The 19,265-nt window shown below is 49.0% G+C and overlaps 1 protein-coding gene across 1 annotated transcript; it reads right to left on the minus strand.

Moving 5' to 3' along the window:
* Positions 1-1,556: 1,556 nt before the first annotated feature.
* Positions 1,557-19,149, minus strand: SESN2 (sestrin 2). Its single transcript, XM_041768045.1, has 10 exons — positions 18,675-19,149; positions 11,970-12,035; positions 10,134-10,331; positions 9,426-9,608; positions 9,106-9,318; positions 8,020-8,170; positions 7,445-7,563; positions 6,879-7,069; positions 3,856-4,000; positions 1,557-3,438 (listed from the first exon to the last, which is right to left on the minus strand). The coding sequence occupies exons 1-10, from the start codon at positions 18,786-18,788 to the stop codon at positions 3,352-3,354; spliced, it is 1,467 nt and encodes a 488-aa protein (XP_041623979.1). The 5' UTR covers positions 18,789-19,149; the 3' UTR covers positions 1,557-3,351.
* Positions 19,150-19,265: the final 116 nt, after the last annotated feature.

The following is a 19,265-nucleotide window of genomic DNA, read 5'->3' on the forward strand; positions in this document are numbered from 1 at the left end:
GTCCTCAATCCCAGCGTGGCTTCAAAAGCCAAACAAAGAATCAAGCCAAGGGCAACCCTAAACAAACTCCAACCTCGATAGGTAGGTCCAGGTCCTGGATTACAAGATGCAGAAGCCTAAAATGGATTCATTAGACCCGATCTGGAGCCCAGAGTTTTCAATTCCACATGCAAATTTTTAAAAATGCAGATTGAGGGCCTAGGGAGTTTGGGCACAAAAGCAATGATCTGGAATCAGACTGACAAGGGTTGAAATCCTACGCTGGGTGATGTTGGGGAGATAACTAAATACTCAATGGCTCACTGGGGCTAGGTGCCAGGCACCTGAACTGTGTGAGGTGTTTCTCATGCACTATTTAATCCACACAAGCCTCCTGTGTCCATGGTATTGAGGATTGAACTAATTTGCTTTTGGTCCAGACAGACTTTAAATATTAAAGCTGGAATTTGAACCTGGGTGTAACTGTTAAGTTGGTGTTCCATAGACTCTCCCTTGAGGCTCCTTTTCCACATCTGTAAAATGGGAACACCACTCCTTTCTCACAGGGCTGTGAAGATGGAGATACCAAATTCGAAAACATTCGGCAAAAGTCATTCAATAATGTGATCTGGAGAACTGAAGACACATCGCCTCTGTTTTCATGGCAGAGGAAACTTAAGTCAGGACCAGAATCCCAGTTTTCTATTCTAGTCTGGTTTGTTCTCTCAACACCCTCTCAAATGACTTTAGAAAGAAGAACAAGTATATAGGACGCCACAAAAATGAAGAGAGGAAAGAGAAAGGGAACGTGAAGTTATCAGGGGGGGCTTCCTGGAGGAGACCCCAGTTTTCATTTTATGATGGCAGTGTTCGGAGGAAGTGGGAAGCCAACAGAAGAGGTCTTGGTTCTTAGTCATAATGTGATTTCCCTGATACGCTTTACTAAAGTTCCCGGTGCCCAGAGAAGCTAAGAAGCTTGACCGAGATCACACAGCTGCTGAATGGCAGTGGCACCATGTGGAGATCACATCTAACCCTCTTCACCTGGTTCTGTCTCCTTGGTGCTGAGAAAGTGATGAGAAGCAGATAAGCACAATGTGGTGGGGCAGGGGACACAAGGGAGGGATTCCCAGATATCTCAAAAACTTCCCTCTGCTACAGGGGGAGCCCCGCAGTGGGGAAAAGCAGCAAGGTGAAATGCTGAGGCCTACAAGTCAGGCAGACCCTGGTTGGAATCCTGGTTCCACCAGTGACCACCTATGTGGCTGTAGCAATGTCACTTTATCTCTGGGTCTGAATTTTCTCACAGATTCAGAAAAATGGCCTCCAAGTACCCAGTCCAAGGCCAGGCTTAGTGAGATAAATAACATGGCCATTATTCTCCCACAGTGGCAGGGCTGGGCACCCAAGGGACAGAATAGACTTTTAATGCCAACTACTCTCAACCCAGCAGTCACTGGGCACAAGTGCCCAGCAGGGTAGGGGCCAGCAGGTCAGGTCCATGATGCAACCACGGCTTGCTGTTGATGCTAAGAGATGAACCATGACCCTTGGAAAAACAGCCCATTAACAAGAAGTACAAAACAAAACCTCAGTGAACTTTTATTTTTCATCATACAGAACTGGTAGCAAAGCCGAAGATTTCTGCACTTGAACACTAGATATCCCTCCCTATCCCCCCGGGGGGACATTTACAGAGTCATCATGTCCCTTCTAGAATCCAAACCCCAATGCTGGGGCCTCTTCCCTCCTGCCCAACTTCATTGCAGGGAGGGCTCTGAGGCCGGAAGGGGGTGCCAGTCGCTTCCCCATGCCTGCATGGGTTTGAAATGTGGCACGCTGACCAGGCTCCGTTCTTGCCCCTCTCCAGAGAGGAGGGTCAGAAGCAGCAGCAGCATGACCCCCGCCTTTCTTCAGTCACCTCCAAACTGGTCAGAGAGGAGGCACTGCCAGAAGAAGGGCATGGGATGTCACCATTCACAGCTTATTTGCTACAGAAAGTGCCTGGGATCGGTCCTTGGCTGCTTCTGCCTCCAAGCAATCCACCTAAAATCGAGGAAAGGACAGAAACTGGGATTGGGGGGTGGGGATGGGGGGGCTATCCTAGGAAGGCAGCCAGGAGAGACTGCCTGCCAAGGGGGCAGGCTATCCCTAGAGGCCTTTGAGATTCTGCAAGCTTTGCAGTTTGCTGCTGGCAGGTTGGCCTGCGAAGCCCAGAGTAGACTCAGACATCACAGAAAGTCTCAGCCCTCCGTTGCAACTATATAAATGGAGGTCAAAAGGGTTTGGCAACGTAGCTATGGTCACACAGGTGAGTTTGGGCAGGACCCAAACAAAAACCCTGGCATCTCCTGACTCTCCCCCTGAACCCCTGCCTCTGAAACCATCTAGAAAGGCTCACTTGGTGGGAAATGTCTGTAGCAGAGCCGTGAGAGGTTGGAGAGTGGGGTGCCAGCACCTGCAGAGCAGGCCCAGTTCTGGGGAGAACAGATTTCTCCCTGTGCCCCTCCTCTCAGGCATTGACTGTGGCTATAGAGGTGTGGTCCTGAGAACGTTCCCCTTAAAGAACCGAAATACAGAGAATTGCTAATGCTCCCTCCTCTTCAGAAGGCAAAGGGACCCACAGAAGACCCAAACCCTCTAGAGATAATCTACTTTTTTGATGTGCTTGGTCTCTCTTATGGGGCCTCCCACCACCAGGTATGGGAGAGAAGGGGAACAGGGGTGGGTAAGGGGAGGTCAAAGGAGCTAAACCAGGATCAGGATAACTAGGGAAAAGGGGCCTTCAGGCTGCCCGAAAGAACAGGCTCTGGGGGAGCCGAACACACAGACCAGCTGTGACACTGAGTTTCACATTGACGGGTGAATGGCAGGTGGGAGGAAATGAAATCTGGGAGTGAGGGAGGAGGCGGAAAGGCAAAGCTGCTTGGAGTGTCAGCCCCTGGAGATTTTGCCCCCTCTCCTTCAGGGGCCAGCCAGGGACTTCCCAGTCCAGGAAGGCCACCATACTTGTGATGCCCGTGGCCCAGCCTGCTGGCACATAAATGAGCTCAGTTCATTTCCCTTCTTGTGCCTTTTGCCTCTGGGGTCAGGGACAGGAAGAAGGGCATGGTCCCTTGGGATCTGCTGGTCCTCTTCCAGCTCCAGGGGCAGAACTGAGGTCCCAGAGTCAGTGCAATGATCCTGTCCATTCCAGTGAGAAGAAGAGAGGGGACAGCTCAGGGGCTGCACGTCACACACAAGCCCACCTCCAGCGTGGGGTGGGAGGCCTGGGACAGAAAGGGATCAGGGTCTGTCTCCAGACAGAGAAGTCCTTGCAGGGAGGAGGATGCCCCCAGGGTCAGTTGCTCTGGGCCCAGATCCTGCTTGGAGTCAGGTCATGTAGCGGGTGATGGCACGGAGGGCGTAGAGCAAGGCAGCCTGCATACGGGCCTCCAAGAGCAGCAAGTTCACGTGGACCTGGGGTGTAGACAAGGACTTGTTGGTGACTGATGTCACTCCTCACCATTCCTATCCTGACTAATCTCTTTATTTCCCAAAGTTAAAAACCAGAGCTGCTCCTGGGCATTCATTTTCTAATTTCACCCTCCCAGCAACCTTGAAATGCAGGCAGTGTTTGCTCTTATTATAAAGTTAACTAGCTCAGGGGGCAAAGCAACTTGCCCAGGGTCACCAGGCTACTGAGTGATCATGTCAGGCTGGCTGCCACTGAGGACCTTGTGAAGCATACTCCCATTTTATAGGTGAGTAAATGGAGTCAGAAATCACACAGTGGGACCAGGACTTGAACCCAGGATGGTACACCCAGGTGTCCCAACTGGTGGAAAACTCAGCCTGGGAAAGCACATTGGGTCCTGACCCCATTCTCTCCTGTACCTTCTCTGAGTGGCGGAAGTGCCTCCAGAAGAGGTTGTACATTCTTCGCGTGGTCTTCTCTGGGTAGCAGGCCACCGTCTTGATATAGACCTTGAGGTTCCGTTCCAAGAGCTGGTTCACCTCCCCGTAGTCGTAGTCATCATATCTGAATAGAAAGACCTTGATAGCATCACTCTCCAAGTGACTTCTCTCCCCTACCCCCACCCTATAGAAGGAGGAACAGAGTGTAGCAAGAAAAAGCAGAAGGTAGGAAGCAAGTAAAAGCTTGGTTCCTCTTAGAAAAACAGCTGATGTCATATGTTGTAGGCCACTAGACTGGTAGGGGACCACTCCAAAGACTGCAGACAATTAGCATGCCATATTGAGTACCAGTCGTGTGCTGTGTGAATATGTGCTCATGGAATCCTCAAAACTACTACAGAAGCTGTCTACAGAACTATTATATATAAAACACCATATTCATCAGCCCCATTGTATAACTGAAAGGGAAAGAGAGAGGTGAAATCACTTGTCCTGGGAATGATTTCAAACCCAGCTCTGCCCAGCTCCAAGGTCATATTCATTACAGTAAAAGCCATGGAAGAAGGGGCAGGAGGTCAGTACAACTACTTTCCCTGGAGAAGGCAGAGAGAAAGGGAAAAAGAAGTGGTACTCGTTTTACAGATGGCCAAACTAAGGCCTGGAGCAGATAATTAACTTGTTCAAAGTCAAAGAGCAAGTTGGTGACAAGTCTGGAAGCCACTTTGTCACTCTCCAGTCCAGTGAGCCAGTGAGTCATCACAGATCAGTTTGGATGGGGTAAATTGGCTGAAAACTGGAGGACAGATTCAGTAGACAGAGGCATGAGAGCAAGAACCATGCTGGAGAATGGGGAAGCGTGGACTAGGGAACTGGGCAGAAGCAGCCTGTGTCACACTCTAAGACGCTTGTCCCTCTTCTACCTCCCCTGGGCTGGAAAACTGTCCATGACTAGCAAGAAGATGCCCAATTAAATACAAATGAATCCACCCAGTGAAATATAATTTACAGCCAGTAGTACAAAAACACACATTTTCTACAGGGAACATTTACCTTTCTAAAAACGTAGGGTTTTTTTTTAGATGCTTGGACTAAACCATTAAATGAAAAAAGCAAGATCACATATTCAAAATAGCCACAACACATTTGATTAAATGAGTAAAATAAGTGAAATGAGTAGGGAGAAAATCTTGTTTGTAAAATTATGTGTGTTTTGGTTATTGGCGTGTGGAAAAAAGCCAGGAGAGAAATACTTGACAATAAGAAGAGCAGGTGGGATCATGGATGATCTTTATTTTCTCCTTTTTGTTACTTCTATTTTCTAGATTTACTATAAATCTAGTTCTCTCTATAAACATCAAATACACATTTAAAAAATGTAATAACTGTTATAACTCCAACTACAGAAAAGCAACTACATCTACATTAGAAAGAAGAAAAGCAACGGAGAAAGACTGTCACAGGATGGGGATGTGGTTGTTAAGTAGCTGAATTTGGGAAATGTTTTTTTTTTCCCTTAATTCTCTGAATTTCTTACAATGTTATCCATTGTATCCATGTTATCCAATCGCACTCTTCCAGAGTGAGATTTCTTAAAAAAAAAAAAAAAAAAAATTGGTCTGGGGGCACCTGGGAGGCTCAGTCGGTCTGACTCTTGGTTTTGGCTCAGGTCATGATCTCAGGGTCATGAGATCAAGCCCCACTTTGGGCTCTGCACTCAGCCTGGAGTCTGCTGGAGATTCTCTCTCTCTCTCCCTTTGTCCCCCCCCAGCTCACACACTTGCTATCTTTCTCCTTCTCAAAAATAAATAAACACAATCTTTTTAAAAAATTAATTTTTAAAAAATACGGGTGCCTGGGCAGCTCAGACAGTTAAATGGCTTAAGATTTTATTTACTTATTTGAGAGATGAAGAGAGAGTGACTGAGAGAGACCACATGAACTATTATATATATAGGGTATATATATATTATATATATATACCCTGGCAGGGTACCTGCCAGGCTCGATCCTAGGACTCTGGGATCACGATCTGAGCAAAGGGAGATGCTTAACTGATTGAGCCACTCAGGCACCCCATGGTCTGTGTATATTCTTGACAATTTCACATCTAGGGATCATCTATAAGGACTTAGGTATAAGGGTAGCCAGTGCACATGGTGTTTTTAATAGTGAAAAACTGCAAACTATCTACACGTCCAATAATTGAGGCGTGGTTGAATTAAGCTATATCCATAATGGAACACCATTCAGTGGTTAAAAAACATAAAAGATCTATTCATACTGACAAGGAAGGCAGTTCACAATAGATGACTAGGTGAAAAAAAAAAGCAAGTTGTAGAATATATCAAGCATGATTCCATCAATTAAAAAAAATCTACTTAAATCAGAAAATACTTAAATAACAAGATGAAAATGTTAATTAATCATACAGTATCCAGAGACAATCATTATTAATTAACATTTTAGTGTGTAGCCTTCCACACATTTTCCATGCATGCACACATTTTTAGTAAAGAAAAGGGGGGAACAAAAGGAAGATTCTGGTTGGTAACCAGCTTTCTTTTTTCTCAATAAATTTTGTACAATTTCCTATAGCAATATAAAAAAACCATTATTATAATTTGTAATAGCTGCATACTTTTTCACTGAGTGGATATAACGTTATTTGAAGTCTTCCTACTGATGTGCATTTATGTCATCCTTATTTATTGTAAGAGAAGAGCTCCTACTTGGAATGGAAACACACACTCTCTCTCCCTCCTGACTCTTCTAAGTATCTCCTTAGTTATCTCTAGAGGGTGGGATTAAAGAGTTTCCTTTACAAGGTTCAAACAGCACATCTATTGTCTTTTATAATCAGCAAAGAAATGAATTTGCTTTGAAAAATACTATAGGCAGGAAGAAGGGAAAAGAAATAAACAAAGAACAAAAGGAAAGAGCTGTGAGCTGAGATTGAGGGTTTGTAGCACACATGCACACTGGATGAGGGGCTCTATGCTCACCTGATCCCAAAGACACAGTGGATGTAATTCCAGATGGCCCTTCGGAGCATGGAGGTGTCTACTCCACTGTGCATGGCAATGGTGTTGTAGGTAAGGCTATAGGCTGCCTGGAACTTCTCATCCAGCAGCTGCCCACCCTCAGGGTAAAGCCGCTGGATCAGTGAATAGCCATGGTCTTCCCAGGTATAATCCTGAAAAATGCGGGAAGGGGTCAGGGAGTATAATCTTGGGGGTCCAAGGTTGGCCATAGGGACCCCATCCTCTGGAGCACAATTTCACTCTTTATAGTTTCTTTCCTGCCCCACATATCTAACCTGCTGCTTGATTTGGGCCTGCTGCTTGGTCTGGGAGAAGCCAAAGAGAATGCACCTTGGTGATGACCTTCTCCCTGTGACCAGGATCCCCTGAGCGTAGGGCACAGATAGGTCCTGACACGATCTAGGGTCTCCCATTTCCCTCACAAAATCTCAAGGGAGAAGATGCCTGGCTTTCTAACCACTCAAGCCATCCACCCCTTGCTTGTTTGTAAACCCAGTGCAATGCCAACAAGAGCCTAGAGAACCTACCTGGGCACGGAAGGTGGGGGGCGCCTCAGCCCCTCGCCGGGTAAAGTCCTCATATCCGAAAGTCGGGTCCTCCACAAAGCACAGCATGTCTGGGTGTGGAGAAGGCTCCAGGATGTCGGCTAAGGATGTCAGAAACAGGTCACAGTGAGCCCAAGGCATGGAGTACAGGAGCATCTACTCCTGATTAATCAGTAATGGGTGGGGGTAGATGAGGCTGCCCATGGACCCGGCAGATAAGGCCCCCAGTAATAATCATAGCAATCCTGACAACAGTAGTTATTCGTGGAGCCACTTACTCTGTGCTAAGAGTTTTGCTTCCATTGTCCCATTTACCCCACAAACCAATTCTTCACGTGGGAGGAGACTGAGGCCCCAAGAAGAAAGTGAATTCTCAGGGGTCACATTGCCAGAGGGGCTGACCCTAAAGTCCATGCTCGGAACCTCCTAGAAGAAGTGGTTGAGATGTGGCTGCCTCCAAAATATAAGAGGGGCCATGCATGGAGTTGCCTACTCCGCAGCAGAGATGGTGTAAGAAGGGGGCAGCCCCTGGAATCTGGCTTCCTGTGACGCTGTACCTGAGGGAGTCACCAGAAGGCTCTCCGACTTCTCCAGCTCAAAGCGGCTCTCCATCTCCTCCTGGGATGCTCCCTCATCCCGTAACAGACTCTCCTGGAGCTGCCTCATGCGTTCCATCAAAGCTTCCACATCTCGGGCAGCCTCAAAGCCCTGCAGGAGGGACCCCGTGGTGACCACTTACTCCTCAGCCCCAGGAAATTCCACACATCCTTCCCATAAGCCAGGCCATCCCGAGCGACCACAGGGGCACACTGCCTCCCAAGGCAGCCAGTGGGCCGGGCAGCTAGTGTGTTGTGCTTTCCAAAGCGAAGTTCAAGGGGCATCTGGGTGGCTTAGTCGGTTAAGTGTCTGCCTACGGCTCTCAGGTCCTGGGATCAAGCCCTGCCATATCCTGGCTCCCTCTTCTGCAGGGAGACTGCTCTTGCCTTGCCCTCTGCCCCTCCCCCTGCCTGTGCTTGTTCTCTCGCTCTCCCTAATAAAAAAATAAAATCTTTAAAAAAAAAAATGATGCCTGGGTGGCTCAGCAATTGAGCATCTGTCTCTGGCTCAGGGCGTGATCCTGGAGTCCTGGGATCAAGTCCCACATTGGACTTCCTGCATGGAGCCTGCTTCTCCCTCTGTTTGTGTCTCTGCCTCTCTCTCTGTGTCTCTCATGAATAAATTAAAAAAATCTTCAAAAAAAAAAAAGTGAAGTTTAAGAAGCTGTGGAATAGACACGTCTTCTCTGACCATCAACCTCCCTCACTGGAAAGGGGATTATTAAAGTATCTGTAATTTTATATTAAAACAAACAAGGCAATCTGATGGAGTAAGAGGCAAACTTTCTAAAGTGCTAATACTCAGGAGACCTTATGCCTAAGACGCTACATGCCAAGGGGCCTACCACATGGTTATTTCATTTGATCCTCACAACCCCTATGAAGTAGGGGTCTGTAGCCTCATTTCACAGATGAGGAAACCAAGTTTCAAAGTCAACTAACTTTTCTGAGGCCTCTCAGTGTGAGATAGGGAAGCACTGGCTTCCATGCAAGGACCAGAGGCCATGCGAGCTTCTTCTCCCAACAAAACCCAGGCCCACGACTTACCCCAGAGTTGTTCATTGGGTCCCTGCTGGGTGGGCTACTCTGCCCACTGGGGGGTGAAGGTGCCTGGGGGGCAGGGCTGCCCTCTAAGTCCCCCTCAGGGAGGATGCCACAGCCAAACACAAAGGAGGCCAGTGAATGGCAGTGGGTGAGCAGGACCAGTGCCTGGATGAGCTCTGCCAGAGACCAGCTGTGCTCGCCTGTCTTCAGCAAGGCCTGGAGAGGAAAGAAGGCCAGACTGGCTCAGTGCCTGGCCCTGGGCTGACTGCCTGACATGCCCCAGCCCGGCCCCTTTGCTCCCACTGCCTCTCTGCCCACAGCACCTGGATATGTTCCTTGGTGATGAGCCACGGCCGGTGTGCCAGCAACTTGTTGATCTCACTGAGCTTGCGTAGCTTCTCGGGGGCACGATGGAGACCAAGTAGCCACTCAGGGTCACCACCCGTCTGCAGAAACTCAGCCATGTGAGAACCCACCAAGTAAGAACACTGATGGCGGGCGGCAGCCTGTGGAGGGGGTGGACAGATCCTTGCTCAGGGTAGATACCCCATGGAGGGAGAAATCCCAGACCTCACTGTGGCCAGAGAGGCAGGACTCTGAGGTCCTGACCCCAGGTCCACTAGTTTGCTCTCCTTCCTTGGGCAGGTCACCTGACTCCTTTGTGCCTGTTTCCTTCTTCATAAAGTAGGCACTAAAAATGCCTCTTTGGAGTGCCTGGGTGGCTCAGTCAATTAAGTATCTGATTTGCTATCAGCTCAGGTCTTGATTTATCTCAGGGTTATGAGTTCAATCCCTGCATTGGGCTCCATGCTGAGTATGGAGCCTACTTAATTAAAAAAAAAAAGAAAGAAAAAGAAAGCCTCTCTTTATAATTCTGTGGGTGATTAGATAAAGTGAGGGCTTTCCTCTGCACTGTGCAACCTTACCTCCTGGGCTATGAAATGAATTTAGGAAGCACCCAGCAAAGAGATCTCAAGACCAAAGCCCCCCATGTGGCCAACCCTACAAGAGTTGGACTCAGACAGGCTCACCATGATGGCAATGTAGTGGCGCCAGGAGCTGGCCAGGGGCCCGTCTGTGTGCAGCAAGAGGTAGTGCAGACGCCAAAAGCAGCTAAGATAGTCAGGGTGCAGGCCCATCACCACTGCCAGATTGTCCACCCGTCCAGAGGACATCAGTGCCTCTAGCCTCAGGTGCTGCTCCAGGCTCTCAGCTCCCTCCTGAAGGACCTGCCAAGCAAAGGAGAGAGGGTGAGTTCCCAGACCACCCTCCACATCAAAGAGACCAATGTATTCATTGTGTTGGGACTATAATAGCCGAGAAACTAAAAACTGACCATCATGTCCAAAAAAAAGGAAAATAGGGGAGGAAAAGAGAATTCTTTAAGTGATCTCTTTGCTCAAGGTTACAGATCTAGTAAATGACCAGAACGTGGATTCAAATCCAGATTAGCACCAAAGCCTGTTTATTTCCTTCATTATAAAAGAGGACTGGTTATTTACAAATGAAAAAGAAAATACAAGAACAATACTTGAGTTTAAAAACTCTGGGCTGGATATAAATAATCAGCAGGTGGTTGTTTGCTTTCCATTTACAAAGGGTGGAGAGGGAACTGGGGGTGGAGAGGGGGGCAAGTTAGACATTTGTTAACAGCTCATTAACTGCTTGGCTACACATTTAGGAGAGCAAACAGGACGACAAAACAAAACATTTATTTTTGTTCCCTGAAGGCCAAAGAAATAGGAGGAAACTATTATTTTAAAATTCTTCTGGCATGTAGTTTGAAGGTAACGCCCCTCCCCCCCAACCCCATGCTAGAATGTCGTCAGCTCCGTGATGGCAAGGGTTTTGGCTGTCTGGTTCTGTCTTAGCCCCAGCACCTACAACAGTGCCTGACATGGATTAATCATTCAATAGATATCTGTTAAATAAATGAATAAATGATCTGACTCAGTGGATAAATTATGTCTCTTGTATTAGATGTTTCTTGTAGTGATGAAAATAAAGAACATGATGATAACCGCCTCCCCCATATGTTGTAAACTATGACCTTGGTTCTATATGAAAAAAAGCCCCAAAACAGTGATAAACAGTTAAGTAACAGTGATTATCTCTGTGGGAGGTCGGATTACAGGAGACCAGAGCCTTCTGAGACATTAAAAATTTTCTTATAATGAACATAATATCACTTTTGAAGTTGAAAAAAAGTAATTTATGTACAGTCAAAGAAGAGCAGTTAATATAGACAGTTTATCTTTTTAAAGAACAGGCCTGGGGCACCAGGGTAGCTCAGTAGATTAAGCGTCTGCCTTTGGTTTAGGTCATGATCCCAGGGATCGAGCCCCTGTGTCAGGCTCCCTCCTCAATGGAGAGTCTGCTTCTCCCTTTCCCTCTGCCACTCGCCCTGCTTGTACTTTTGCTCTGTCAAATAAATAAAATAAAATAAAATAAAATAAAATAAAATAAAATAAATAAGGAAGGAAAGAAAGAAAGAAAAGAAAGAAAAGAAAAGAAAAGAAAGAAAGAAAAGAAAAGAAAAGAAAGAAAAGAAAAGAAAAGAAAAGAAAAGAAAAGAAAGAAAAGAAAAGAAAAGAAAAGAAGAAAGAAAGAGCCTTGTTCTGGGAATCAAAAGTTTGTTCATTACCTAGCTGTGTCATTATCACTTTATCTCTTTGAGCCTGTTTCTTCCCAGCAACGTGGGGTTGATATGCATGCTTCACAGAGCTGTTTGTGGGTTAAATGAGTCAAGAACCTGAAGCTAGTTTCAAAGCTGCTATTTCAAGAGACAGGAAAAGACCCCCACCCACACAATGTCCCATGTCCTTTCTTCCCAGAGTCCAAAAATTCCTAACCCCTTCCAAGCCTACCTCCTCTACTGGGATGAAGGCACTGGGCCCTCGGGGGCCTCGCCGAGCCCGGCTTTCCCTCTGCTCCTAGAAGGAAACACATCATGATTATTGGAGGTAAAAGTGAGGACTTATGAGTATAGTTATCTCTCCAGCTTTTTCTTCCTACTCAAGGGGGCACACAGAGCTTTTAAAACCACTCTTTGGGGCAGCCCGGGTGGCTCAGCGGTTTAGCGCTTCAGCCCAGGGTGTGATCCTGGAGACCCGGGATAGAGTCCCACATCAGACTCCCTGCATGGAGCCTGCTTCTCCCTCTGCCTGTGCCTTTGTCTCTCTCTCTCTTTCTCTCTCTCTCGAATAAATATTTTTAAAAATAAATAAAACCACCCTTTGGTGCACACTGTACGGAAGAGTCAGGTGGGAGATATACACATGTTGGCAAGTGGAGAAAGGATAAGCAAGGAAGAGCTCACCCTACAGGCTGAGGTTTTCTTTTCTTTTCTTTTTTTTTTTTTATTTATTTATGATAGTCACAGAGAGAGAGAGAGAGAGAGGCAGAGACACAGGCTGAGGAAGAAGCAGGCTCCATGCACCGGGAGCCTGATGTGGGATTCGATCCCGGGTCTCCAGGATCGCGCCCTGGGCCAAAGGCAGGCGCCAAACCGTTGCGCCACCCAGGGATCCCAGGCTGAGGTTTTCAGGAACTGGGCAGGGACCCAGGAGCCCCAGTTTTAGGTGGGAGGGGGATGGGAAGGGGAAAAATATATAGCAACCATGGTACACATCTCTAGGAGGCCACCTTTTTAGTAGCCCTGGAGATCCCATACAAGAAATCCTGAAACTAGATTAGCATCTACCTTACTTAGATTCCTATGATACAGCCTCAATTGCTTTCCAACTGTCACTTCTTCATCCCTCCCACTTCCATCACCTTAGACTACACCATCCCTTGTCTGGACCGCCACCCACAGCCCTACCAATGTTCTTCCTGCTTCCATTGCCCTGCCCTCTCCTACCTATCCTCCAACAAATGAACAAAACAAATGCATAAAGAAAATATCCTGCCCAAACTACACCTCTAGAACTGGAAGCACATTTAGTGAGTCCGTGACACTGGTGATTTCTAGGAGGGCAAACTTTCTGTAGCCAAGGGAAATTTTCTCAAGTGCAAATCTGGTCAACTGGCTTAAAACCCTGCCTCTAGTACTCATACCTTTCCAGGAAAATTAGTAGTCCTGGCCTACTGTTCTCCCACTGGTCACTCCTTTTGCCAAATTAACTCATAGTCTTCCAAGGCTGGGGAACCTTCTTCTGACCCTCATCTGTGACCCTACAATTCCTGGTGCTTTTGCTTCTGATAACATTGTCTTCTAATTGTCTGATTCAGATCTCCCACTACCAGATCACATTTTGAGGACAGCAGGGCTAGGTCATTCATACCAGCCTGTGAATGAATAAAACAGAGAAAATAGAGAGGAATGGAGGGAATCTAAGCAGGGCATACAAGGCTGACAGTAGCAGTTCTTCTGATGTCATGCACTGGAGTCTCTTTGGAACCCACCATTCATGTACTCACTGAATCTGCTCCTAGTCTGAGAGGTAGGGTTCAGAGAGAATGTTTTATTTATTTATTTATTTATTTGTTTTGATAACTGGGAGGGGAGCTCTCAGTACTGGCCTTGGAAACAGTTTACCCAAATCAGAGTCATGCTCTACTGGACAGAGACAGTATCCCCCTAACTCTCCCCTCACTGGAAACCAGACTGAGTATCAATCCACAGGTGTCCAGGGACTAAAGATTATAATTGAACTTCCTTCTCAGATGGCCAAAACACCCCAGAGAGAGACAGAACTTTGGGACTCTGAAAGACCACACAGAAAGAACAATGGGATCTGGAAGTCCCAGGTCTGAGGACCAATTCTGCTACTAACTTGCTGTTTGACTTCGAGAAAGTGACCTAGACCCTCTGGGTCTTAATCTTAGACAAAAAAGGTAGTTGGGCTAATTGCTCAGCCCCTTTCAGCCCACACTTCTGGGAGCTACCAGGCCAGGCTGGTCCAAGTCCAGTACAGAAATCCCAGCAATCTCCAAGTACTCTCTTTCAGCTTCCCTCCTCCCTCACCAAAGAAAAAAAGCCTAACAGCTCTGTCTAGTAGGAGATAAGGACTGCTGACTCCACATTCTGGGCCTCTCCCTTAGGGGACCTGAGGACAGATAGAAAACCAGGGTGGGGGTAGGGGTGGGGGACCTGGAGGGCCCCTCAGGGTGCTGAGGAGGTACAGGGACCAGCTTTGGGTACCCCTTGTTACTCTAAAATTTGCCCCAGGACCTGTTAAGGGAAAGATCTGATGCCTGTAGGTCTTTAGGTGATAAGTCGGGACCCACCAACATTTTCAGTCCTGAGCAGGATGATGATGATGATGATGATGGTGATGATGATGATGATGATGGTAACAGCCATGATGGTAATTATAGAGTACAGTTAAAAGATACAGGTTCTTGGCCCAGAATTCCTGGGATCATATGACAACTCCACAACCTATTATCTGCTAGCTATGGGAGCCTCGGTTTCCCCACCAAATAATGGGGATAATAGTAGCCACTTTCACTGGGCAGTCATGAGGATTTAATGAGATAATGCCCCTATAGCCTTTACCTCAGTACCTCTGTCACACAAAGCACTTAATAAAAGGCAGCAGTCAGCGATCATTAACCTTGTAATTTTCAAACAAGGACTTCACAACCCATGAGGTACAAAACCCCTTTGAGAAGCTTTCAAAAAGATGCCAATGCCAAGGTCCCACCTCCAGCAATTCTGATTTAATTGGGTGGGGCCCAACATAATTTACAGCTAGGGTGGAGGGCCACGGTTTCACACCCTTTATTGATCATTTTCTCAAGTCTAAGGCACTGTGCTAAGTGCTTTCCAGGTGGAACCAGAATTAATTTGTTCATTCAACAAATATTTTTGATGAGTATAATGCAGACAGCTAGAGAACAGGAATGAAAAGACAGTCTCAGCCTTCACAGAATTTATGATCTAAAGGAGAATGACAGATGAATAGGATTTTAAATCATAGATTGTGTAAAGTAAATGAAATAGAGAACGAGACAGTGTATGATGGAGTGGGGGTGTACCTCAGACCTCAGTCGGAGGAAACAGGGAAAGCTACTGGGGAGCTAACCTTTGTGTCAATATCTAAATATCAAATATCTAAATAAGTTGATGAGAAGGCAGCAGGGCCCATAGAGATCTAGGGGACCAGCATTCCAGCCACAGGGAACAGAAAATACAAAGTCCTGAAGGCAAGACCAAGTAGATTCTAATCCAGAGCTCCAATACCCCGAAAGCTTCTCTGATCTTGACACCCAGAACTTCAGGGGGAAGTAGACAGAACAAGGTCCCACTACCGAGAGATGATGCCCCCAGCTCAGCCCTCCCCTATTTCCCAGGGTAGGGAGTCATAATAACAATGGTAGATAACACTACCGATTACCATCAGCTAGGCGTTTTTCATGCACTTAAGGTAGGATCTACTACTACTCCTAGAGCTCCCATTTTACAGATGGTGAACAAGTCCCAGGGAGGTCAAGTCAGACTTTGTTCCTGCGGTTCACCAGGAGTGAGAATCTCCTTCTCCCTGGCCACGTTCCCTGGGATCCACTGCTCCCAGTCACAGCACCTGCATATTGTGTTTTTTCTTACTTGGAGGGCACACTGGATCTAGCTCCCTGTGACCCCAGTAACACTGAAGTCAGCCCTCTCAGTGGCCACTGAACAGGGAAGGCTTTAGGCAAGTTGTAAAAGGGGGATAATCACCCCTCAAGCTCAGTGCCAGGCTCCTAATTTAAATACTCGCTAAATGTTAATTTTTATATTAGCTCAGGCATTTGCACTCAGGTTCCATTGACTCTTCATCAGTTTTGTGGGTAAGGGCTGGGGGTCTCTATGTTGCATACAAGATTAAGGTTCCAAAGGTTAAGCACCAGCTGACAAGTGGCCAGTTTGAGATGGGAGCTCAGTTCAGTTTGGCTTCCAAGGGAAGTGATCACCCACATCAGCCTCTTGGAGTAGCCCCAGCCTTTATTCCCAGTATCCTATCCAGAGCCTGTAACCCCCAGGACTCAGCTACACACACCTATGAAGTCATTCGGCCAGCTGGGAAGGGACAGAGACTCCCCCAACCTCACTCCACGGCAGAACTCAGGTACCTGCCACAATTTACACATGAGAGGGAGACCAACAGCCCAAGCAGCCTCTTACTCCAGCCTTGGAAGGAGGGGGTGTGAGTGGCGCCATGGGCTGGGCACTAGGCTAAGTGCTTTACACATATGATCTGGCTGATTTTTCACAACTACCCTGAGGGAAATAGGTCTTATTCCTTCTTCAGAGACAGCTCATTGAGGCTCCTTCTGAGTCCTGTTCCAGATGTGCACAGCTCAGATCTGACTTCAAAGCACATGCAGGTCACAAGGGTCAGCTAAGCCAACAAGGGACAAAGAGTTAGGAGCACTTACTAGGTGCTAAGAACAGTGCTGGAAAGGTGACCAACAGAACGTTTCTAGTCTAGCAAAGGAGACACACAAAATGCCGATTACATGACTGTTACACTATAAGTGGATTAAAGCTCCAACAACCGAATTGAAGGAGGGTATGCAGAAGGGCCTTATCGGGTGGGGGAGGGAGAGAGTTTCCCTGAGGAAGTGATGTTTGAGGAAGTGATTCTAGAGCTCAAGAGGGCTCAAAACATATACCATTGGTCCTAGAGTGAAGTCCTAGGGTCTGTAGGCTTTGACCCCTTTAGGTTAAGGGCATGTGGTGAAATGCTGGGAGGTGAGGGGCCAGCATGTCTGGTGTTCCCTTGGGCACCAGGCTCTGTAAGTTCAGTGCCCTATAGTCTTCTAAGGGTGCTGCTTAAAGCAGGCATCTTCCCAAGGTCCTCTTCTTGAGAGAGAAGACTATGTGGACAGTGTTCAGATATCTTGCTGCTGACAAGTGGCTTCCATCTAAAGGCCACTCCCTAGAGCCTGCCCAGACCACCTGGGGCACTCTCTTCTCCCCAGGCCACTTCCCAGGCACTAGGAGAGGGATGGGCCAATTCTCACCTCAGGCAAGAGGGACAGGTTCAGGCACTCCATTGTGACACACTCTGGGGAAAGGGAAATGACCACATTCTAGCGATACCCAGCATCTCTGACTCAGTTACTATGTTCCAGGAGTTGTGCTTTAGCCTTTGCTTGTATTATCATTTCTCCCAACAATCCTCAGAGATACTATCAAATCTCCATGGGAAGAAGCTGCAGGAGGGAAAAATGATCACTTGGCCAAGATCACACAGCAAATGAATGAGAGGGCTGGGATATGAACCCAGAACGCTCCCCTCTAGGGGCCAGGTGCCCTCAATAATTCTGTGATTCACCCAGCCTCCTCCAGAAAGAACTAGACTCAGAGTAAAGTGACTTGGTCAAAGCCACTTGGCAAAGTGACAGGATGGGTTTCATTCCTCCACCTGGGGTTCTTAAACCATGATGGCGAAGGGCAGAGATCCCCACAGAAAACCCAGGACACAAACCATCCACCGCTGGAGGTAGGACCCCAAGAAATCATGCTGCTCCGAGAAGGGCAGCAATTTTCCCAGGGTCACCCAGGTTAGGACTAGCACTTGTCACACTCCCAGCCCCAGCAATATACTTACACCATGCTCCAGGCCTGGAACCTAAAACAAGCTAAATTCTCTGTAGTGTCAAGCACACTACGGAATCCCAGATACGCCCAGCAAAGAGCTACTTGGTGGGGCTAGTGAAGGAAGTCCCTCCTGGGCCTCAATTTCCTCACCCTGGAAAATGGGGCTATAGTGTAGCTCTATTTAGCTAGTTTAGTACTTGAGGACTCAGAAAAGGCAAAACCCGAGACCAGCACCTAGTAGTGCTAGTTGCTTAAATGATAAGAAGTCCCCTGTCGCTGGGGGGGGGGGGGGGGGTGGGGGGGGTTGGGGAGGAGGCAGGAGGTGTGTCAGATTAGGCCCGGCCTCTTCCTAGCTTCACTGCAAAGAGTTCCTGCGAAACAAACTTCTGGGACCTCAGACCGCTTAGTAGGGCTCGGCCTAAAGGACGCTTGCCTTCCCGAGCCGGGTCCAGGGTTTCTTCCCTCTTCCCCCAGCTTTGGCCGCCGCCGCGTACCCCGCGGCCAGCCGAGGCCCGGGAACGCGGACGCTCCCCCGCTCCCAACTGGGGGTGCAGGCGTGGGAGGGGGACGCGCTCGACCTCGGCTGGCAAGTCCCAGGTGCCCCAATCCCCGCCCTGGGAGACGGGAACCGGGTCGTACCCTGGAAAGAGTCCTCCGCCAGCAGCCCCAGCCTAGAGGAAGGGAATCTGCGGAAGGGGGCGGGGAGGAGGAGTGGTCCGGCCGCAGCGCCGGGGATCTGCCTGGACTTGAAGATTCTCCCGTCGAGAGCCCAAACCCAAGATAACCTCGAGAAGGCTCCCCTCTCATTGGCCGGGAGTCCGAGGGAGCCAGGGAAGGTTCCACAGCCCTGGGGGGGGGGGGGCGGAGAGGGCCGCCACTGCCAGTTGATGCAACCCCATTCCCAGGTTACGCGCTCCACTCCGCCTCCCCCCCCACCCGACCCCCGAGCCCGGGGCGTTGTGGGGGGGCCGAGGGGGGGCTGCGCAAAGACTCATTTCGGGACTCAAACGAAGAGTGGCGTCGCTCGGCCGCTGCTTACCTCTCCCGCCCCGGGGCCGCCGCCGCCGCCGCCGCCGCCGCCGCCGCCGCCGCCCGGGGCGAACGGCAGGTAGCCCTTGAGCTCTGCGCGGCACTCGGAGTCTGCAACGATCATGGTGTGTGCCAGGATCTGGCCACGGCTCGCCGGGCACCCGAGGGGGGTTGGCACGCACGCACCCAGGAAGCCGGGGCTAGGGGCCGCTGGGGAGGTCCTAGAGCCCCGGGGAGTCTCTCGGGGTTCCAGAACGCTCCGAGAGCCCAGAACCAGCGACCGCGCGCTCCTCCGCCGGACTCTCCCGTCGGCCGCTTCTGGAAGGCTGAATGGCCTCGGGAGTCGGGGACTGGCCGCGGCCCTGGGGTTTTCACGGCCCGGAGTGCCTCGGAAGTCCGCAGTGGCCACGGCCGCTCGCCAAGCCAGCGCTCCCCAGCATCCCCGCCGCGGAACTGCCAGCGCTCGCCGGGCTCTGACACCAGCAGCGCCGCTCAGCCTGCTGCGGTCCCCGGGGGAGGGCGGGGACACAAAAGCTCCGCGCCGCAGCCAATCAGAGGCCTGTTTCCCGGGGAGGCGGGGGCGGCACCGCCCCCTGGAACC

The sequence above is a fragment of the Vulpes lagopus genome, chromosome 8, assembly GCF_018345385.1.
Source record: "Vulpes lagopus strain Blue_001 chromosome 8, ASM1834538v1, whole genome shotgun sequence".
Classification (NCBI taxonomy): domain Eukaryota; kingdom Metazoa; phylum Chordata; class Mammalia; order Carnivora; family Canidae; genus Vulpes; species Vulpes lagopus.

Coding starts and splice junctions, on each gene's coding strand:
- SESN2 (XM_041768045.1), bottom strand. CDS start 18,788: ATGATCGTTGCAGACTCCGAGTGCCGCGCAGAGCTCAAGGGCTACCTG. Junction 7,564..8,019: donor CCTTCTGGTGACTCCCTCAG/GTACAGCGTCAC, acceptor TGACATCCTTAG/CCGACATCCTGGAGCCTTCT. Junction 4,001..6,878: donor CACTGTGTCTTTGGGATCAG/GTGAGCATAGAG, acceptor CTTTCTATTCAG/ATATGATGACTACGACTACG.